General features: G+C 42.1%; 1 protein-coding gene across 1 annotated transcript in view; it reads right to left on the bottom strand.

The window, feature by feature from the left end:
* PAPSS1 (3'-phosphoadenosine 5'-phosphosulfate synthase 1) overlaps nt 1-19116 on the bottom strand; it is a 103894-nt gene that overhangs the window by 40614 nt on the left and 44164 nt on the right. Inside the window, exons 6-9 of the mRNA XM_047091792.1 lie at nt 14698-14811; nt 12394-12505; nt 9904-10109; nt 5948-6083 (exon numbers count right to left, since the gene is read on the bottom strand). Coding sequence (XP_046947748.1) covers nt 5948-6083; nt 9904-10109; nt 12394-12505; nt 14698-14811 — 568 coding nt within the window. The remainder of the gene's footprint in view (nt 1-5947; nt 6084-9903; nt 10110-12393; nt 12506-14697; nt 14812-19116) is intronic.

The raw sequence follows: 19116 nt of genomic DNA on the forward strand, positions 1-19116 counted from the left end.
ACGAAACTCCTGCCAAATCCAATAGGCACTTTCTTGTTTTAAAGGGTCCTGATCTGGGGTGCCTAGGTGGCTCAGTGGGTTCGGCTCAGGTCATGCTCTCACATTCATGAGTTTGAGCCCCGTGTCAGGCTCTGTGCTGACATCTCAGAGCCTGGAGCCTGCTTCACAGAGAGAGAGAGAGAGAGAGAGAGAGAGAGAGAGTCTCTCTCTCTCTGCCCCTCCCTTGCTCATGGTCTGTCTGTCTCTCTCTCAAAAATAAACATTAAATTTTTTTAATTAATAAATAAATAAATAATAAAGTGTCCCAACCTTTCCACTGCTTCTGACAAAAAACACCGACCCCACAGCCTTCACAGTCTCAGGGCCTGCCAACCATGGCACCAAGCTTTTCTACTTCATCTTCCCCTTGACCCTTTTAAGTAAAAACCATGAAACACTAAGGACATTTGGGGGGGGGGGGAACTGCCTACAAATGCACTATCCTAACGTAGCTGTTTTTGGTTGTTTTGCACAATCCCCTAGTTTTCTCTCTATACATACATTTTTTTTTTTTTTTTACAAAGTTGTAATCAGATGTGTATGTTTCTTATTCTGTGTGGCCATTTCGGGCTGATCACTTGTTTCTGACATCCTGTAGTCCTCTCAGAGCGATAGGTTCATTGCTGTGTCCTATGAAGTGCTTTCTTTGCATACTCATTCGGGAAACTCACCCCTTCGCCTGGATTCAATTACTGTGTGCACACAGATGGCTTCTGTTAGCTGCATCTCTAATTCTGACCATCCAATTCATCAGTTAGAGAGACTTATTACTGAAAGCATTTCAATACATAATGTTCACTGCTGTCCCCTCTCCTGTCAATCCTTCCACCTTCACTATTACTCAAGCCAAACACAGGTCCGGCCCCCAAAACCTATTCCTTCTTATTTGATGTCTACATAAAGGGACAACCCAGTAAAGCAAGTTCTCTCCCCTTCCCTCTAGTCCAGGAGCCAACACACTAGGAAACAAGTACAGTCTGATCCCTTTCCTTCCAGCAGGTGGGAGGGGAGGAACACAGGAAAAGGTTCTCCTCATCACGTGCTGACTTGTGACAGGGAAAGGAAATGGCAACCACTAGCTCCTCCTGGTGGTGGGAAGAGCATGAGCACTGACCCCCGGATTCATGGAGGAGGACGCCGGGTTGCAAATGCCACTGGGCGCAAAGAACCTGGCTCCGACCCTGCTCTGTGGCTTCTTAGCCCAGTGCCCACAGACAACTTCAGTTCTGGCAGCAAGGCTGTTCCGAGCAACAGATGAGGTGAGGAGCGTGAAGTGCTCCTGACTCCCACTCACCCTTCCCCCAGATCTCTCCAAACAGTGTTCGCTGCCCAGCCCACAGTCAGAGCCTTGGTATGCATCCCAACCACTAAACCCAGAATTACAACATCTTCCTGCTTCCCTCCTTTCAACTTCTTCTCTGTAAAACTGTCCTACATGCAGCACTAATTAATAAGTCTCTCCCAGTCCCACTCGAGCTTTATTATCGGCGACTTTACCCCAAAGCTCTAATAATAGGCATTTCTGATTTTCCCTAAGTCAATATAGCAGCTGAACAAGAGTACGGACAGTAGTTCTAGAGTTATTAGGGAAGGTTGTGTGTTTAATGTTTGTTTTTGTGGGAGCTTTTTTGAAGAGAGTTGCAAGTAAGAAAGAGTTTGGTTTTTCTTCCTTCCTCCGGACCATCATAAATTACTGATCTTTCTTTCACTTAAACTGCTTAGAAGGGGGAAAAAGAATCAATAAGACAGGGCACTTGAGTAAACATGAACATATTAGTTAGCATTTTTCACAAAGTGATACTCTTATACCCCAAAGTATGGCAGCAATAAATTGTTTTCCATTCTCAAGCCTAGAAATGCTTTCAAATTATAGTAAAAAAAAAAAAATTGAATGTATTGCCAATTGGGCTCTGTCCTACTTGTTCTCCATTCTCCTTCCTGCCTAGTCTGTTGTGTGTCTGTGTGTGTATCTGTGTGTCAGGCCATGGGGGCTGTACTCCTGCCTCCGTGATGTGGGAGACATTAACAGACAACCAGAGAACAGAGAAAGTTTGTGGGGGGCTCTTGCCCCAGCACCATTCTTCCTCAGCACTGTGATTCTGGCCTCCGTCCCCCTACAACCGGGGGGGTGAGTAAGGGGATTCTGGCGACAGCCCCTCCTCACATCTCAGTTCCTTTCACCCAGCTTCAGAAACACAGTCTCCTAGCGTCCTCAGGAGGGGTAACACTACACAAAGCTGCTAATCACTGGAGGCCTCAAGATTCCTCCTGGGTTCCCTTAACCCTGACCACCCTTCTTCAAATACTTCGTTAAATTATGTTGACAGCCTCATCTGAGTGTGCCTTGACCTGACTGACAGAGGCTCCCTGCACCCAACTTCGAATCACGGTATCTCCAGTTCGCTGTCATTTATGATCCAGAAAGTCTAGTGCCTTCACAGGCAAACTATCTGCTTCTGCCTCAGCCTTCTCATGTATTGTTCCCAATTTTGCGTAAAATATCCACCTGCCGTCTCCATCCATTCTACTTTGTACTTCAACAACTCTACAAAGCTTTCCCAGATTTCTTCAACACTGTGATACTATACTAGCCTGGAAGGAGTTATGTCACCTTTTTCTTATTGGTAATCCAATAAGAGAACAATATTCTGTGTGTAATAAATACTAACTGGCTCTCACTTAGGTTAAGTGAAATCCATTCTTCCTTTCCAAGACAGTGATCAACCATCAGTGACTCAAAGAACCTGCCCTCTGGGACTGTGTCACCTTGCAATCACTGATGTGGTTATTAAAGACTTCTCAATCCTTCCAAGCTACAGAACAGTCTCAAAGAAGCAGAAGTGATAATAATAATGAGCACAAGACAACACCCCACCATCAGGTAATCAAAATTCTTCTTCTAAGATGCAGGAAGGAGAAAGAGGGAGAGGTAGGAAAACAAACCCCAAGTAGAAGAAAAAATAAAGATTGCGTTTTTCTCTCCTTGAACTATGTAGGAGATACAGGCACATCAGCAGAGAACTTGTTAATGGCCTCCTAAAAGAGGGAACAAGAATTACAAAAGAAACTCCTGGTCTGTTGCTTGTCTTAGTCTAAAATGGAAAAGTAAACAAAATAATACTCCATAATCTTTGTTGTCTGATGTAAGGATAATTGGCTCTCAGCTACTTTAAACAAAGTTGCAATCATTATGCAACAAATTCTCTAAATGACCTAAAACGTTTGGCTCGAAAAGAAGAGCATAAAACAGATGTAATATTAAAGACTCCAATTATGAATAATTCCTTGATAAGACCCCTCATCAGTGCCAACAATTAATTTACTAACATGAATTACAGTTATGAATTCAAATTTTGGCAAAAAATTAAAGTAAATATGGTGTGGTCTCAGCACGCTTTCCATTAAACGTGTTCTTGTTTACCAGGAAAAAAAGCAAAGGCCTATATGTCTTAAACCATCAGATGATTATGGCTGCATATGAAATGAGATCCAATTCGAAGTGTCTTAAATAATTCACGCATTCAGTCTTTGAATAAGAAATCTGGATATAAAGGACTCCAGGACTAGACCAGAAACTCAGTGTAAGGTTCTCATGGATTCTCACAGATACAAAATAGCTACCTGAGCTGCAAACACTGTATCCTTCCATGACAGCATCCCAAGCAGGAAGAAAAAGTATAGGAAAAGAGGACTTTTTGTCCTAAGCCCGTTTCTTCTCAGGAAGAAAAACCTTTCCCAGAAGCCCCTCTCTCTTACATTTCAATGCCAGAACGGACTTACACAAGGACCCTTAAATTGCTGACTGAAGAGAATGAGGTGCCATCACTGACCTACAGCAATCACGACACATTCCCCTATGACTGGCCCAAAGCATGTTAGCAAAAAAGAAGAAAATATATTATCGTACAGGCAGGCACCAAGTGTAGCATCCAGAAAAACATCTGCACACGTAGTTTCAGTCATGCTTCAAATTCAGAGATGAGTGAAGTTAAGGAGGGGTGGGGGCAGGGGCCCTAAGCTCAGATACCCTACATGGGCCAAGCAGAAACTGTGAACAAATGAGGCAGGCTGGGTGGGAACTGCACAGCTCTGAACAGTGTGTGGCCTCCAGTTCTCCACTTATTTTACACTCTTATCTCAAATATCAGTGAAGTACAGTAGAGTTTAAGAATAAACAGATATTCGGGGCACCTGGGTGGCTCAGTCAGTTGAGCATCAGACTTTGGCTCAGGTCATGTCGTCATTCTCATGGTTCGTGAGTTCAAGTCCCGCATAGGGCTCTCTGTGGTCCGTACAGAGCCCACTTCAGATCTTCTGTCTCCCTCTCTCTCTGCCCCCCTCCCATGCATGCACGCATTATCTATCTCTCTCAAAAACAAACATTTAAGAAAAAAAGAATGAAAAGATATTCTTTCTCTAACCTTTACACAAATAGGTAAGACTAGCTTCAGACTCAGAAATTATGACACATTAACCTGTTACCATGTACCCTTCACAGTGCCGTAAGCAACTTATTTCACTTTTTAAAATAAAATGTTATGTGTTAGGTATCACCTGTCCTCATTTTTACAAGTGAGGGAAGTGAGCCTTAGAGAGGAAAGTAATTTCTCAACAACCACATGACTTCTGGGTGGTTAAGCAGGGAACAGCACGACTACCAGGACCTGGAGTTCACAGAAGCTAAACACGACTCATGAAATGAGTGCTCTTGCCCAGGTTCTGTAGTCACTTGAGAAGGAGGCTCCGGATTAACAAATATGGCTCAGTGGCCAGCTAGTTCCTTACAAAGCAACCATTTTCACCGGACTTTTCTCAGCCGTGTCCACTCCATTTCTACACAGAAAATATTTTAAAAGGCAGCAGCAATGCTTAGGGCTTAACCACTTCAGTAGTGGGTGAGAATTCATTGGTAGCATGATTGCAGCAATCTTCAGATCTTAAAAATGCCTCCCAAACTCTACAGTGAATGCTGGTCCCTGACATGGAAGCTTGAATTTGTGAGTGTGGGTGCACCAGTGTAAACACATCATTTACCTACCTCTGTGTGAAAGACCTACTATTCACAAACTGTCAGATAAGAAAATCCCTGCCCCAGATAAGATAGGGTCATAAAGAGCAACGGGGCGCCTGGGTGGCTCAGTCGGTTAAGTGTCCGACTTTGGCTCAGGTCATGATCTTGCGGTTCACAGGTTCGAGCCCCAATTCAGGCCCTGTGCTGACAGCTCAGAGCCTGGAGCCTGCTTCGGATTCTGTGTCTCCCTCTCTCACTGCCCCTCTCCCACTCGCACTCAGTCTTTCTCTCCCAACAATAAACATTAAAAATAATAATAAAGAGCAGCATCTATGGAGTCTACTCATACTAGTCCATTTCACCCTAATCCAGAAATCTGAAACCATTATTAACCTACTCTTCAACACCTTTTCCTGTTATCTCCTTTACATCTCTCTCTTATACACCATACGCTCCAGTCTTATTTATTAATGGATCCTCAGCACTTGGCACCTGGTATGAAGGTGCACAATAAACATTTGTTGAATGAACAGCAAACATGATATTGTTTATGCAGTGATATGTTAGACTCATAAGATATTCCAATATATAAAGCACACTGATAAGAGTGAATTACTCAATTTCTCTTCCATAGCTGTATTCAGCTTTAGCATATGAGTTTTATAAGACACAAATAAAAGGTCAATCTGTAACTGGCAAAACCATCTTCCAAATTACACCAATCTAACAGAACTACATAGGTTGGATTAGATCAACTACCTCTCCCAACACATTCCATTCTACATTTACTCATCACTCTCTTTCACACTTCAGTAAGTGTTGGAAAAAATAGAACATTCCCATCAAGCAGAAACTCTAGGCTAAGTACCATGTTAGATAATCAGATCCATGTCTTACCAGCATTCATATCTTTAAACTTCTGCTTTAGCTCAGTAGGAGTGAAACGATACTGATCAAGACCATCATTCCAGCGAATTCGGTCCAAGACTTGAAGATCTCCTCCAATCAGCCAATCTCCTTGTTCCATAACCATCTAATGGGAAGAAAAAAAAATTTTTTTTAAAGAAAACAAGATCAAAATAAGGAAGAACATTTCCCTCACATGAGCTACATATAGTTGTAAACTAATCTTAAGGCCAATGGTAAACATGTTTGGCTTATCAACTGAACTGGGATTAGAGACGCATTAAAATTAGAATGTATTTGGGGCACCTGGATGGCTCAGTCAGTTGAGCGTCTGACCCTTGATTTCAGCTCAGGTCATGATCTCATGATTATAAGACTAAGCCCCACATCGGGCTCCATGCTGAGCATGGACCCTTCTTGGGATTCTCTCATTCTCGCGCTCTCTCGCTCTCTCTCTCTCCCCCTCCCTCTTCCCCGCTCATGCTCACTCGCTCTCTCAAATAAAATTAAAAAACAAAACAAACAAAAATTAGAATATATTTTATAATTTCTCAGAGGCCTTGTGACACAACTAGGATATTTACATAATAAAGGCAAACAACATCAAAGTAAGTAATTATGACTTATGTAACAAAACATTGTCTTCATTGTTGTTGTACACTGTTGTAAAGAAACCTTTGTAACCCTGAGTGAGCCCACCCCTCCTCTGTGTTCTCCAATCCTAAACTTTTGACTATTTAAAGCAATGCTGATGGAGCTGGACACAAATTCATACCTTCTGATCTCCACATCACCTCTAATTTCTCACAACTTCACTCAGGTTCCTTCCCTGCATCTGAGAGTAGGCATGTGACCTCTGGGACCTGTCCACTTCCACAGCACAGCTGAAACTCACCCTTCCCTCCCTGGCTTCAGCTTAGGTACTAATAATATACCCAGACCTCTGTAGTCCCTTCCTACGGGGTCTATAAAGTCCCTCACTATAAAGTCCCTCCCCATCCATCAAACCCTTCATTCGATAAATATTTACCAAGTAACTCGTACATGCCAGGGCCTTTGCTGGGCACCGGGAAATGCAGCAGAAAATGGGAGAAAGATCTAAGAGACCTTACGTTCTAGTGGGACACTGAACAGAAGCCAGACAGGTAGTGGCTAGTGACGAGTGTCACAGAGAAAATAACTGGGGCAATGGAACACAGTGCCCAGGGAGCAGAGTGAACGACATGTAAGAGCAAGGGGTCAGTAAAGGTCTCTCTGAGGAGGGTGGCACTGAACCCGAGATGACTAAAAGGAACCAGCCACGGAGGTAAAGTATTTCAGGCAGAGGAAGAACAAGTAAAAAGTGCTGGAGCAGAAACAAAAGCCTGGAGCATCTGTCCTTGAGAAGCAGCCCAGGGCCAGGAAAGTCAGAGCAGGGATAGGAGCAGAGGTAGAGAGAAAGAGAGAGACAGACAGACAGACAGACAGACCGACCGACCGACCGACCATGAGTTAGAAGGTCAGGGCTGGACCTCGTCGGGACTTGGGTTTTATTCTATTTACAACGAGCAGCCCCTGGAGAGTTTCAGAGGATAGAGTGCTATGCTCAGATTTATATTTTTGAAGGCTCACTCCAGCTGCTCCAAGAACAGAAAGGCAGTGGGCATAAGGAAGCGGGATTCCAGCCAGAGCACAGCGGATGGTGTAGGCTGGAGACCTGGAGAGCTCGGACAGTACCAGTGCAAGTGGTGGTGGGATGGGGATATCCTGCACAAGACCACCAGGCCAAGCTTCTTAAAGTGCCACTTTGTGACTGTCTCATGCTCCCAGGCTGCCTGTGACCTCCACTCCTAGCAAGGCAGAGCAGCACAAAAGACCCACGACAGACTCTAATCCTGACTCCTAACTGGTGCCTCTGCAGGTCCGGGCAAGCCAAACCCAAAAGAAGACTCCTCAAGTTAAAGAAAACTGGTCTACCTCCAAGGATCATTGTAAGGACCAAACGACAGAAAGGCAGTTTGAAAAGCATAAAGCTTAAATATATGTAAACCATGTGATGACTGAACATTTTAACATCTCAGGGTAGAATGCTAAGCCTTCTCTCTTCCCAAGGTCCTCTCTCCCGCTTAATAACCAGCCATTTCTCAAACACATGGAGTCTTTGCTCCTCCTGATCCCTAAAACTGGAATTGTGTTTCTCACCGTTCCTTATCGAAATCCTGCTGGTTCCTCAAGGTTGCATCCTAACAAGTTGTGCAGATTACTCTAAATAGAAGCGGCACATGCATCAGTAATTACTCTCTGCTATAGATTATGGAAGATGGCTCTGAAGCCCCAAAGTCCTTAATTCATTTTTTTTTAAGTTTTTAATGTTTACTTTTATTTTTGACGGGGGGGGGGGGGAGAGAGAGAGAGAAAACGAATGTGAGTGGGGGAAGGGCAAAAGAGAGGGAGACACAGAATCTGAAGCAGGCTCCAGGCTCTGAGCTGTCAGCACAGAGCCTAATTCAGAGCTTGAACTCACGAACCAAGAGATCACGACCTGAAGTTGGACACTTAACCGACTGAGCCACCCAGGCCCCCCGCAAAGTCTTTAATTCAAATCAGACCCTCATTCCACTTATTAGCTCTATAATTTTGGTCAAGACATCTATCCCCTGTAGGTCTCAATTTCTCCCTGTGTAGGATAGAAATGCCACCCATCCTATAGGTTTGCTATGTGGTTTGAAGAATTTACATAAGCATGTTTTGTAAACCATTAATAACTGTAGAATTATGGAGTACCTGAGTGGCTCAGTCGGTTGAGCATCTGACTTCGGCTCAGGTCATGATCTCACAGCAACTCAGTTTGAGCCCCGTGTCAGGCTCTGTGCTGACAGCTCAGAGCCTGGAGCCTGCTTCGGATTCTGTGTCTCCCTCTCTCTCTGCCCCTCCCTCACTTAGAGCCTGGAGTCTCTCTCTCTCTCTCTGCCCCCACCCCAACCCTGCTCATGCACTGTCTCTCTCTCTCCCTCAAATAAACATTAAAAAAAATTTTTTTAATAACGGCAGAATTTTAACTTTGAAGAAACATCTGACACCATCACTAGTTCAAATTCCTTATTTTCTAAAACAATATATGTCCCTATTTTAAAAAGTGTATCACTTCTTATCCTTCATGGGATGAGATTTAGGACATTGTCAGGATCTAAACAGACGTCATAAAAAATTTTCTAGATAAAGCTACTAAAATTTCACTTAATTTCTTTTAAAGCTCATAGTGTACTTTATAACAACTAACAGGAATTTTACTTCAATAACATTTCACACATAATACATAAAATACACGAGGCCCTCTGGGAAGACTAAGTGGATTTCACTATTTTCATATCGGAAACAACGTTCGACTGGAAGTCCAGACTAGATAAAATCACCCTGCCACGGGCTCCCATAGCACCCTGTCTTCAGAGCCGACCTGTAAGCACATGATGTCTGCTCCACCACCAGCCAGTAAGCTCCAAGCCTATAAAGAACGTGCCTGCTGTGTACATCAGCCATATATCCCCAGAACTAGCACCAAGCTCAGTGCCTAATGCAAAAAAGATTTACTGAACAATTATTTATCTGCACCAAAATGACAAGATCATGGTTCATCACACTAATCTAAGATCCAGTGTCCTTTCTGCAAAATAATTTTTTTTTTGACAGAGAGAGAGCACCCGCATGCACAAACAGGGGAGGAGCAGAGGGAGAAGGTGAGAGAATCTGAGGCAGTCTCCACGCCCAGCGTGGATTCGATCTCACAACTGTGAGATGGTGACCTGAGCCGAAATCAAGAATCAGACGCTTAATTAAGCCATCCAGGCACCCCCCCATTCTGCAAAATATGAACAATTCCAACAGAAGAGTCAACATACGGGTGATGCCCGCACTGCAGCACAAACACTATTGGCAAATCAAGATACAAGGCAGCAAGGTTTGCTCAGGACCTTGATGTAGGGATGGTTCTTGCACGTTGTTCCCCACTGTCTGGCACAGCGCTCCTCCTTCCTGTGCTCAAAAAACTCTGGGTTGCGAAGAATAGCCACACGGCAGCCCTCATACATCAGAGCAAATGCGGTGCAGCCGTCCAGCCTCTCTCTGTCTTCATGAGTAGCCGGCAGAACTATAGGTACTGACAAGTTAATGACACCCCCTGCAGGACACAAGAGAACATGAAGCACACAGCTTGGATTACTCAACAGGCCATATATCCACCTTCCACTTCAGGGGATGCTCTTCAAATAATACAAGATTTATGGGTCAGTGACAGTACCTGGCACAGAAAATCAGGAGAGAGAACAACCCCCCCACCGCAAACAGGTTTAAAAAAAAAAAAAAAACCAGCAAAACATTAAGAGCGTCAACACCGTGTAGCAATGTACTTCCCACACTTCCCACAACAATTCATGAAACTGTCTTTGGGAAGAAAAAAAGTGGTATAAAATCACAGACCTAGAAGAAACAGTTTAACAAGGAAGAATCAACTGGTTAAGCCTGGTGTCATCAAAATATACTGAGCACCTCCAATATATGAATAAGACAAAAAATGTTTTCAGGGCCTTTCTAGGAAAATGTAAATCCGTTCTGATAACTATACTTTGAGTGGCAAGTATACTTGAGTCTGCTGGGGATACTTGGGTTTCCTTGAGAGAGGAAGACAAAAACAACCAAAAGGTTTTTTGATTTCTTCGTTTTGAATCAGAATTAAACCAATACCAGTGATTACTGGCCAAGAAACAAAGGAAGCAAGTGTGTCTATTTCAATCCAAATATGTTGTCTAAGAGACAATAAGCACATCCTCAGTTTCCAACCTTTCAAGTTCTAAAAGTTTTTTTTTTTTCCTACTCATCATGCCCAGGTTAGAAAAATAAAATGCACTCTCAAATTCATATGTGGATCTTATTTACATACCAGATAAAAGCATACTTTCTTGGAAATCATGGCTTGCCTTCCTTGGACAAAAGAGGTCAACAAAAATCAGTGATAACTGCTTGGCTGCTTTAAAGTTACCACCACTAGGTACAGTTTAAAGGGGAAAATTAATAGGTAGATTTGCAGCAAACACAAGGCTAAATCATTCCAAAGGAGGCAGTCCACAAAGATTCTGCCATTGGTTCCAAAGAAGAAAAATCAAAAAGCAATATTTAACACTTACATTTTTGTGATACAAGTTTCTTGAGAAGAATGACTAGGAGTTACAATTTCTGGTATCAATTTCATTCCTTAGTTAAAAGTCATAACACAGAAAAACGTGCTGGCTATTTTACAGGCTTAGTGACATTTAAAAATATTTTATTTAATGTAACAAATTAATCTTACCAACAGTATACAAAGTTCTGGGTAGCTGAATTGTCAGTAAAATATATTAAACATCAATGCCTTTGACAATTTTTTTTTTTTTTTAGTGCTTTAAATGAGGAAGAAGAACCATCACTTTAACCATCTATTTCAGGACTTCTTTGTTTTGTTTTTAAGATTTTATTTTAAGGAAACTCTACACCCAACTTGGGGCTCAAACTCACAACCCTGAGATTAAGAGTTACATGCTCCACCAACTGAGAGGCAGCCAGGTGCCCCTATTACAGGACTCCTTAACTTGGCCTTACTGATTCCTTATTAGAACACTCAAGCAAGCAGGGGCACATGGGTGGCTCCATTGGTTGGGCTTCCGACTTCAGCCCAGGTCATGATCTAACGGTTCATGGTTCAAGCCCCACGTTGGGCTCTGTGCTGACAGCTCAGAGCCTGGAGCCTGCTTTGAATTGTGTCTCCCTCTCTCTCTCTGCCCCTTCCCTACTCACACTCTGTCTCTCTCTGTCTCTCAAAAATAAATAAACATTGAAAAAAAATTAAAAAAAAAACACGCAAGCATGGATTTCAGGGCAGCAAAATTCAGGATATATGTGCACTTTTTCAGAGAAAGGCCTTCCACGATGATCAGGTGGATACAGCAGAGGGAAATTCTATTTGTTTCTTAAATCCATTTTCAGCCCTTATGCCCAGGGAAACCTGCATATCTCCCTCTGCAATAAATCACAATCCAGAAAACAAAACAAAACAAAAAGATCTCAGTTCACTTCAAACATTCAGTACCGATGTAACTTGGTCTTAAAATACTATCTTCTGGGGCGCTTGGGTGGCTCAGTTGGTTAAGCATCCGACTTCACCTCAGGTCATGATCTCATGGTTCGTGGGTTCGAGCCCTGGGTTGGGCTCTGTGCTGACAGCTCAGAGCCTGGAGCCTGCTTTGGATTCTGTGTCTCCCTCTCTCTCTGCCCCTCCCCCACTTGTGCTCACTCTCAAAAATAAATAAAACACTTAAAATGCTACCTCCATTAAAGACATCACCACTACTTTTTAGAGGCAGTGATGAATTGCTGCCCCTGTGAAATTTCTCTTCCATACTCAATGTACAATTGAATGCAGAAGCTCTTACCATCCAGAAGACAATCAAAATGAAGGCACTGCAAGTACTCCCTCTCTCTCATAAAGCCATTCAGGGGGGTTGCCCAACCTTCTGCCAGAACCTGTACCCACTGCATATCCACCTAGTAAATGAGACAGTAAAGGAAAATGCTCTACTTCATATGCTTATGAACAAAAGCAGTAATAACCTTTAAGAGTTTAATTTGGAAAGCAATGGAAAGAAACACCTCAAGAATGATTATAGATTATACAAATCTAATAAAGATTAAGGGCACTAGGAAAATGTGCATCTCTCCTAATAAACGTGCATAACATTAGTCTTCAGAGCATTTCTAATAAGGATGGCATCTCCTAAACTAGTGGCTCTCAAACTTTAATATGCTAGAAGAAACCCGGGGAAGGCCTTTATTAAAATAGAGATTGTTCCACCTCCACAGATTCTACTTCAATCGCTTTGGTGTGGGGCCCAAGAATTTGTATTTTTAATAGGTTCCCAGAAAATGCTAAATGATAGTCTGCAAGTTATACTGTGACAACTAATGCCTTAAACTAAAACAAACTTTACATAAAAATATTTACCAGAACAAGTGCCAGACCAATGATAGGGCACCCTTTATTTTATAAAGATTATGTTATGTCTTGACTTTTAAGATTTCTAACCTATCCTACCAGAACGTTAAGGAATTGATGGACTACATACCATTAACAGAAGCTGGATATGCTCATTTTTTAACTGTGCGTGTGTGCAGCAGTGGCTCTCAAATGAGAAAAGATAAAGCACCTGGCCAACTGGGTGCAGTAAAATGTAGCTTACCATTTATTCCCAAAGTATGTGGGCCAATGTATTCCCCTCCTGTAAGTCACAGGATAAATTATATACATAGACCAAATTGTTTCACTTACTTTCAAGTTTTCCTCTTACCAATTATTTCTAAACGTTGGACAGTGGCCACTATTTGTCTCTACTGGAATTCAATTCTAGATGGTATGTGTTATGGACTGAATGTCTGTGTCCCCCCTCAAATTCATATGTTGAAGCCCCAATCCCCAGTGTGACTGTATTTGGAGATGTGGCCTATGAGGAGGTGACAAGGTTAAATGAGGTCATAAGGGTGGGGCCCTAATCCAACAGGTCTGGTACCCTCACAGGAAGAGGGACACCAGAGCTCACAGCTATCAGCAAGCCAGAAAGAGTCTCACCAAGAAGCAAATCAGCCAGCACCTTGATCTGACACTTTTCAATCTCCAGATCCACAAGAGGGGCAATTTTTGCTGTTTAATCCATCTAGTCTACGGTATTTGCTCTGGCCCCCCAAGTTAATACACTATCCGACTTAAGATGGATTTTTTAGTTAATTACTTTTCATAACTGCTGTGCAAAGAACAAGCCACTACATTAAAAGAGCTACTGTGTTTCTGTGTTGTAGAGCTCTGCTGACCTGGATTCACAATCATTCATCCTCATTCTGTGTGTATATATGTATGTTCACTCCATGCAAAGTATGTCAATGACAACATCTGTTCCTTTGCGACGGCCACCTTCCTACGTGGCTCCGTTCTCCGGCTCTCCCTCTCTGCTCCCTCAGAATGTCCTGGCTTCTGGTCAGAGACCCAATCCCATAAAGCGCATCAAATAATCTACTTCTAATCAGGGATTTGAATAATTACTTAAAGAGGCCTTCTCTAAGCCCAGAAATTTGTTGGTGCTTAAAGATTTGGTGCTTCCCTGGGTGTTCTGGATTTTTAGTAACTAAATGAAAGGCTGGGAAATTCAACTTCTGGTCCAGCTTCTTATTCATCTCTCAATTTTAAAAGTACATCTAAAGGATATAATTTAAAATTCTCTAATATTTGAAAATGATAAATTATAGTTTCCAATGTTGTTGTATCTAGTTTACCTCAGTAGGTTTTTTTTGGCGGGGAGAACACTTAATGAGAGCTAAGACATGCACATAATGACTCTTACCAAAATAAGAGATTCAAGGTTTTGGCAGAGGATTATGAAACATGTTTGGAGGGAAAAATTGTTCATTTTAATTACTATATAGTATTTTGAAGCTTTAAGAACTCATTCCTTCTGATAAACCTAAAACTTTTACACAATCTTTGATCTTTGCTATTTCAAAATAGATAAATCTTATGACATTAAATACATTAAATACATTTCCAAATCCTGGAAATTGTGACATAAACTACAACTAACCCCCAGCCACCAGTACCCATGCCCTCAAACATAGCTAAAAAACAAAGTATACAGATAATGAGTATATATTAAGGCTAAATCACTAGGTACGAAGACCAACAAAGCACTTACTTTATTAATTTTCAATGCTGGCAATGTTTCTGCATCTGTTTTTGCCAGATGGAGTTTGTTTTCTGGCACATACAGTTCTTTTACTTCGTAAGAGGCATCCACAGGTACGATATCCTATACAACAACAAAAGTACAATTAAATGTTTGCCTCAACAATTTAAAGTTCTCCAAAGGGTGTCTTGATGAAGAACATTAACATTTCAAAGTGAGACTTTATAAAAAAAGCATAAAAGAGGGCTCTGACTGCGGTGCCCCTCCCCAGTCAATTTTCCTCATGTCAGCTCTCTCAACAGAGAATATCCCACATACAAGAAGTCACTGAGTATCATGTCCCATTGCCTAGTGAAAAGAATGAATTCCGAGAATGTGCCACATATGTAAAACCCAGCAACTGCAAAGAAGAGGTGACCTCAACTAAGAGGTAACAATAGAAAGAACTTGGAAGTAAATACAGTCACTCTGAATACAATCATTATTATCTTTAACATGTCACCAAACCATTTTATTCCAGCTTTTGTATGCATCTTTATCACTAGCGATCACCTTCTCAGTCCTGCCACATGAAACCCAAGAGTATGTCAGCTTTACTCCCACTCTGGCAGTTTGGGGAACAGCACTTTTTGGTCCCATGTGAAATGCAGTCTGGAAATTTTATCTGAACTCCAAGTATGCATTTACACAACATTGGGGCAATGCTTGTCTCTCAGAATATACAAGAATGTATTTGTGATTACTACAACATAGCTCTTGAGCTGATCTGTACAAGGCTTGTTCGCAACACTTATCATACCCCAAGGAATAATTACTAAATGTGTTTAATTACTTCAACTTTCTTTTAAGCCAAATCTATTAGGTAACCTTTATAAGCATACAAAATTGTCAATGATTAGTCCAAGCAATACTTTGTTATTCAAAATAGAGTAATACTCAAGAGAATGAGAAGATAAGCCACAGACTGAGAAAAAATATTTGCAAAGAGCATATCTGAAAAAGGACTGTTATCTAAGATACAGAAAGAACACTCAACATTCAACAATAAGAGGGGCGCCTGGGTGGCTCAGTCGGTTGAGCGTCCAACTTCGGCTCAGGTCATGACCTCACAGTTCGTTGAGTTTGAGCCCCGTATTGGGGTTCTGTGGTGACAGCTCAGAGCCTGGCTTCAGATTCTGTGTCTCCCCCTCTCTCTGCTCCTCCCCTGCTCATGCTCTGTCTCTCTCTCAAAAGTAAATAAACATTTAAAAAAATTTTTTTTTAATTCAACAATAGAAAAACAAACAGCCCAATATTTAAAAAATGGGCCAAAGATCTGAACAGAAACCTTACCAGAGAAGATCTACAAATGACCAAGAAACAAATGAAATGATACCTTACATCACGTCAGCAGGGAAAGGCAAATTAAAACAAACAAGAAACCACCACACAGCTATGAGAATGGCCAATATCCAAAATACTGACAAAAACCAAACGCAGGTGAGGATGTGGAGTAACAGGAATCCTCATGCACTGCTGGTAGCAATGCGAATGGTACAGACATTTTGGAAGACAGGTTGGCAGTTTCTTACGAAACTAAACACACTCGGGGCGCCTGGGTGGCTCCATCAGTTGAGTGTCCAACTTTGGCTCAGGTCATGACCTTGTGGTTTGTCAGCTGGAGCCCTGCATCAGGCTCTGTGCTGACAGCTCAGAGCCTGGAGCCTGCTTTGGATTCTGTGTCTCTCTCTCTCTGCCCCTCCGCCCCCCTCTCAAAAATAAACAAACATTAAAAAAAAAAAAAAAACCTAAACACACTCAATTGTGCTCCTTGGTATTTATCCAAATGAGTTGAAAACCTATGTCCACACAAAAACCTGCACAGATGTTTCCATCAGCTTTACTCATAATTGCAGGACTTGGAAATAATCATAATGTCCCTCAGAAGACAAATGGATAAACTGGGACATCCAGACAAGGAGTGCAGTAGAAGAAACAAACTATCAAGCTACGAAAAAGACACTACAGAACTTTATACTACATATTACTAAGTAAAAGGAGCCAATCTGAAAAGGCTCCATACTGTAAGATACCAACTATATGACATTCTGGAAAAGTCAAAACTATGGAGACACTAAAAACATCAGTGTTGCCAGGAGTTATGGGCCAAGGGGTGGGGGTAAGCAGATGAAGAACCAGAGAAGAGGGCATTTTTAGGGCAATGAAATGATACTACGACAGTAGATAGCATCATTATACATTTGTCAAAACCCACAGAATTTACAACCCTAGTGTAAACTATGAATTTTGGATGACAATGTTACACTAGGTATATCAATTGTAACAAATGTACTACTCTGGTGAAGGGTATTGAAAGGATAGGCTTATGGGGGAAGAGAGCAGGGGGTATATGGGAACTCACTGTACTTTCCACTCAGTTTTGCTATCAACCTAAAACTGCTCTTAAAAATAGTCAATGGGGGTGGGGAGGGGTTGGCACCTGGGTAGCTCATTTGGTTGAGCATCTAACTCTTGATTTCAGCTCAGGTCATGATCCCAGGGTTGTGGGATCAAGCCCCTTGTCAGGCTCCAAGTGGAGCACAAAGCCTGCTTCAGATTCTCTCTCTCCCTCAGCCCCTCTCCCACAAATGCTCTCTAAAACAAAAGTTAAAATAATAAAAATTAGTCCATTAAAAAATGCAGAACAACAAAAGTAATTCAAAGTATCAATGGTGAGGACCCCTGGGTGGCTCAGTCAATTAAGTATCCAACTTCGGCTCAGGTCATGTAAGTTGGAGCCCTGTGTTGAGCTCTGTGCTGACAGCTTGGACCCTGGAGCCTGCTTCAGATTCTGTGTCTCTCTCCCTCTCTGCCCCTCCCTTGCTCAGGCTCTGTCTTTCTCTCTCAATAATAAAATAAACATTAAAATAGTTACTTTAATTTAAAAAAAAATAAATAATAAAATAAATATCAATAGAAGAACCAGATTTTTGAAGATATACTCTATTTTCCTGAGGAGTAAGTGTGGGAAGAAACTTCCAACTTATATTTGGACTTATATTAATATCTTCAGTAGAGGAAAAAAGCAATCAGATATGTATATCAAAGCTAGCTGATCTCATAGAAGACCTAGTGCTACTATTCAAGTAGCCCCCATGGATTCTGAAAATCTAGAAAGATTTATTCTCAGGGCGCCTGGGTGGCTCAGTCGGTTAAGCGTCTGTCTTTGGCTCAGGTCATGATCTCACAGTTCTAGTTCATGGGTTCGAGCCCTGTGTCAGGCTCTGTGCTGACAGCTCAGAGCCTGGAGCCTGCTTCAGATTGTGTCTCCCTCTCTCTCTCTATGCCCCTCCCCACCTCCTCAAAACTAAATAAAAACATTAGAAAGATTTACTCTCCCACATTTCTCCTCAAAGATGAAACAAAAGAGACAGTTTGGCATCAGCTAAATCGTATGCCAAAATCAGTCTCCTCCTACTGGTAAATTCAAGTTCTCTGATCTTTCTCATGATAAAACCAAGGATAAAGAGAGTGAACATGAAGGAAAAGAGAAAATAAGTAATAAAATTTCAACACAGGAAAGAAATTAAAAAAAAACACCACTTGCTACGATACCAAGTTTAGCTAATTGCTCTGGTGTGCAGACATGAAAAGTATTTTTGTCCCTTGAGCATCCCACTGCTCAGAGGAGGAGGCAAGTGGAAAAGTGAGTGTGTAAAACATAAACCATGCACACAGCCCAGGGCACTTCATATACCTTCCAGGCCTTCTGCAATGAAGCAGCCAGCAGGCATCCACAGCTGCAGGCTATTCATTGTGTTTACATGGCTAATACTACGTGAGGACATTAAAGACAACAGTGAAGGGGCGCCTGGGTGGCGCAGTCGGTTAAGCGTCCGACATCAGCCAGGTCACGATCTCGTGGTCTGTGAGTTCGAGCCCCGCGTCGGGCTCTGGGCTGATGGCTCAGAGCCTGGAGCCTGTTTCCGATTCTGTGTCTCCCTCTCTCTCTGCCCCTCCCCCGTTCATGCTCTGTCTCTCTCTGTCCCAAAAAAAATAAATAAACGTTGAAAAAAAAAAAAAAAGACAACAGTGAAGGAAGAATGACAGCTTCCACCACCTGCCTCTATTTTCTCTTCTCTTTGTAGGTTTCAATACTATACAACCTGTATTAATGAGGCAGATTGTTTGTTTGTTTGTTTATTTTGAGAGAGAGAGAACAGGTGAGAGGGGAAGGGGCAGAAAGAAAGGGAGGAAGAAAATCCCAAGCAGGCTCTGTCAGCACAGAGCCCAATGTGGGGCTCAAACTCATGAACTGTGAGATCATAACCTGAGCCAAAATCAAGAGTTGGACATTCAACCGACTCAGCCACCCAGGTGCCCCAAGGCAAATTATTTCTAATGATGCCAAGCAAAAGAGGGCATATCTTAAAGTCTGCCATTGGAGTC

The sequence above is a fragment of the Lynx rufus genome, unplaced genomic scaffold (assembly GCF_022079265.1).
Source record: "Lynx rufus isolate CCGP_SWC_20201006 ecotype Redwood Valley unplaced genomic scaffold, mLynRuf1.p SCAF_3, whole genome shotgun sequence".
Lineage (NCBI taxonomy): Eukaryota > Metazoa > Chordata > Mammalia > Carnivora > Felidae > Lynx > Lynx rufus.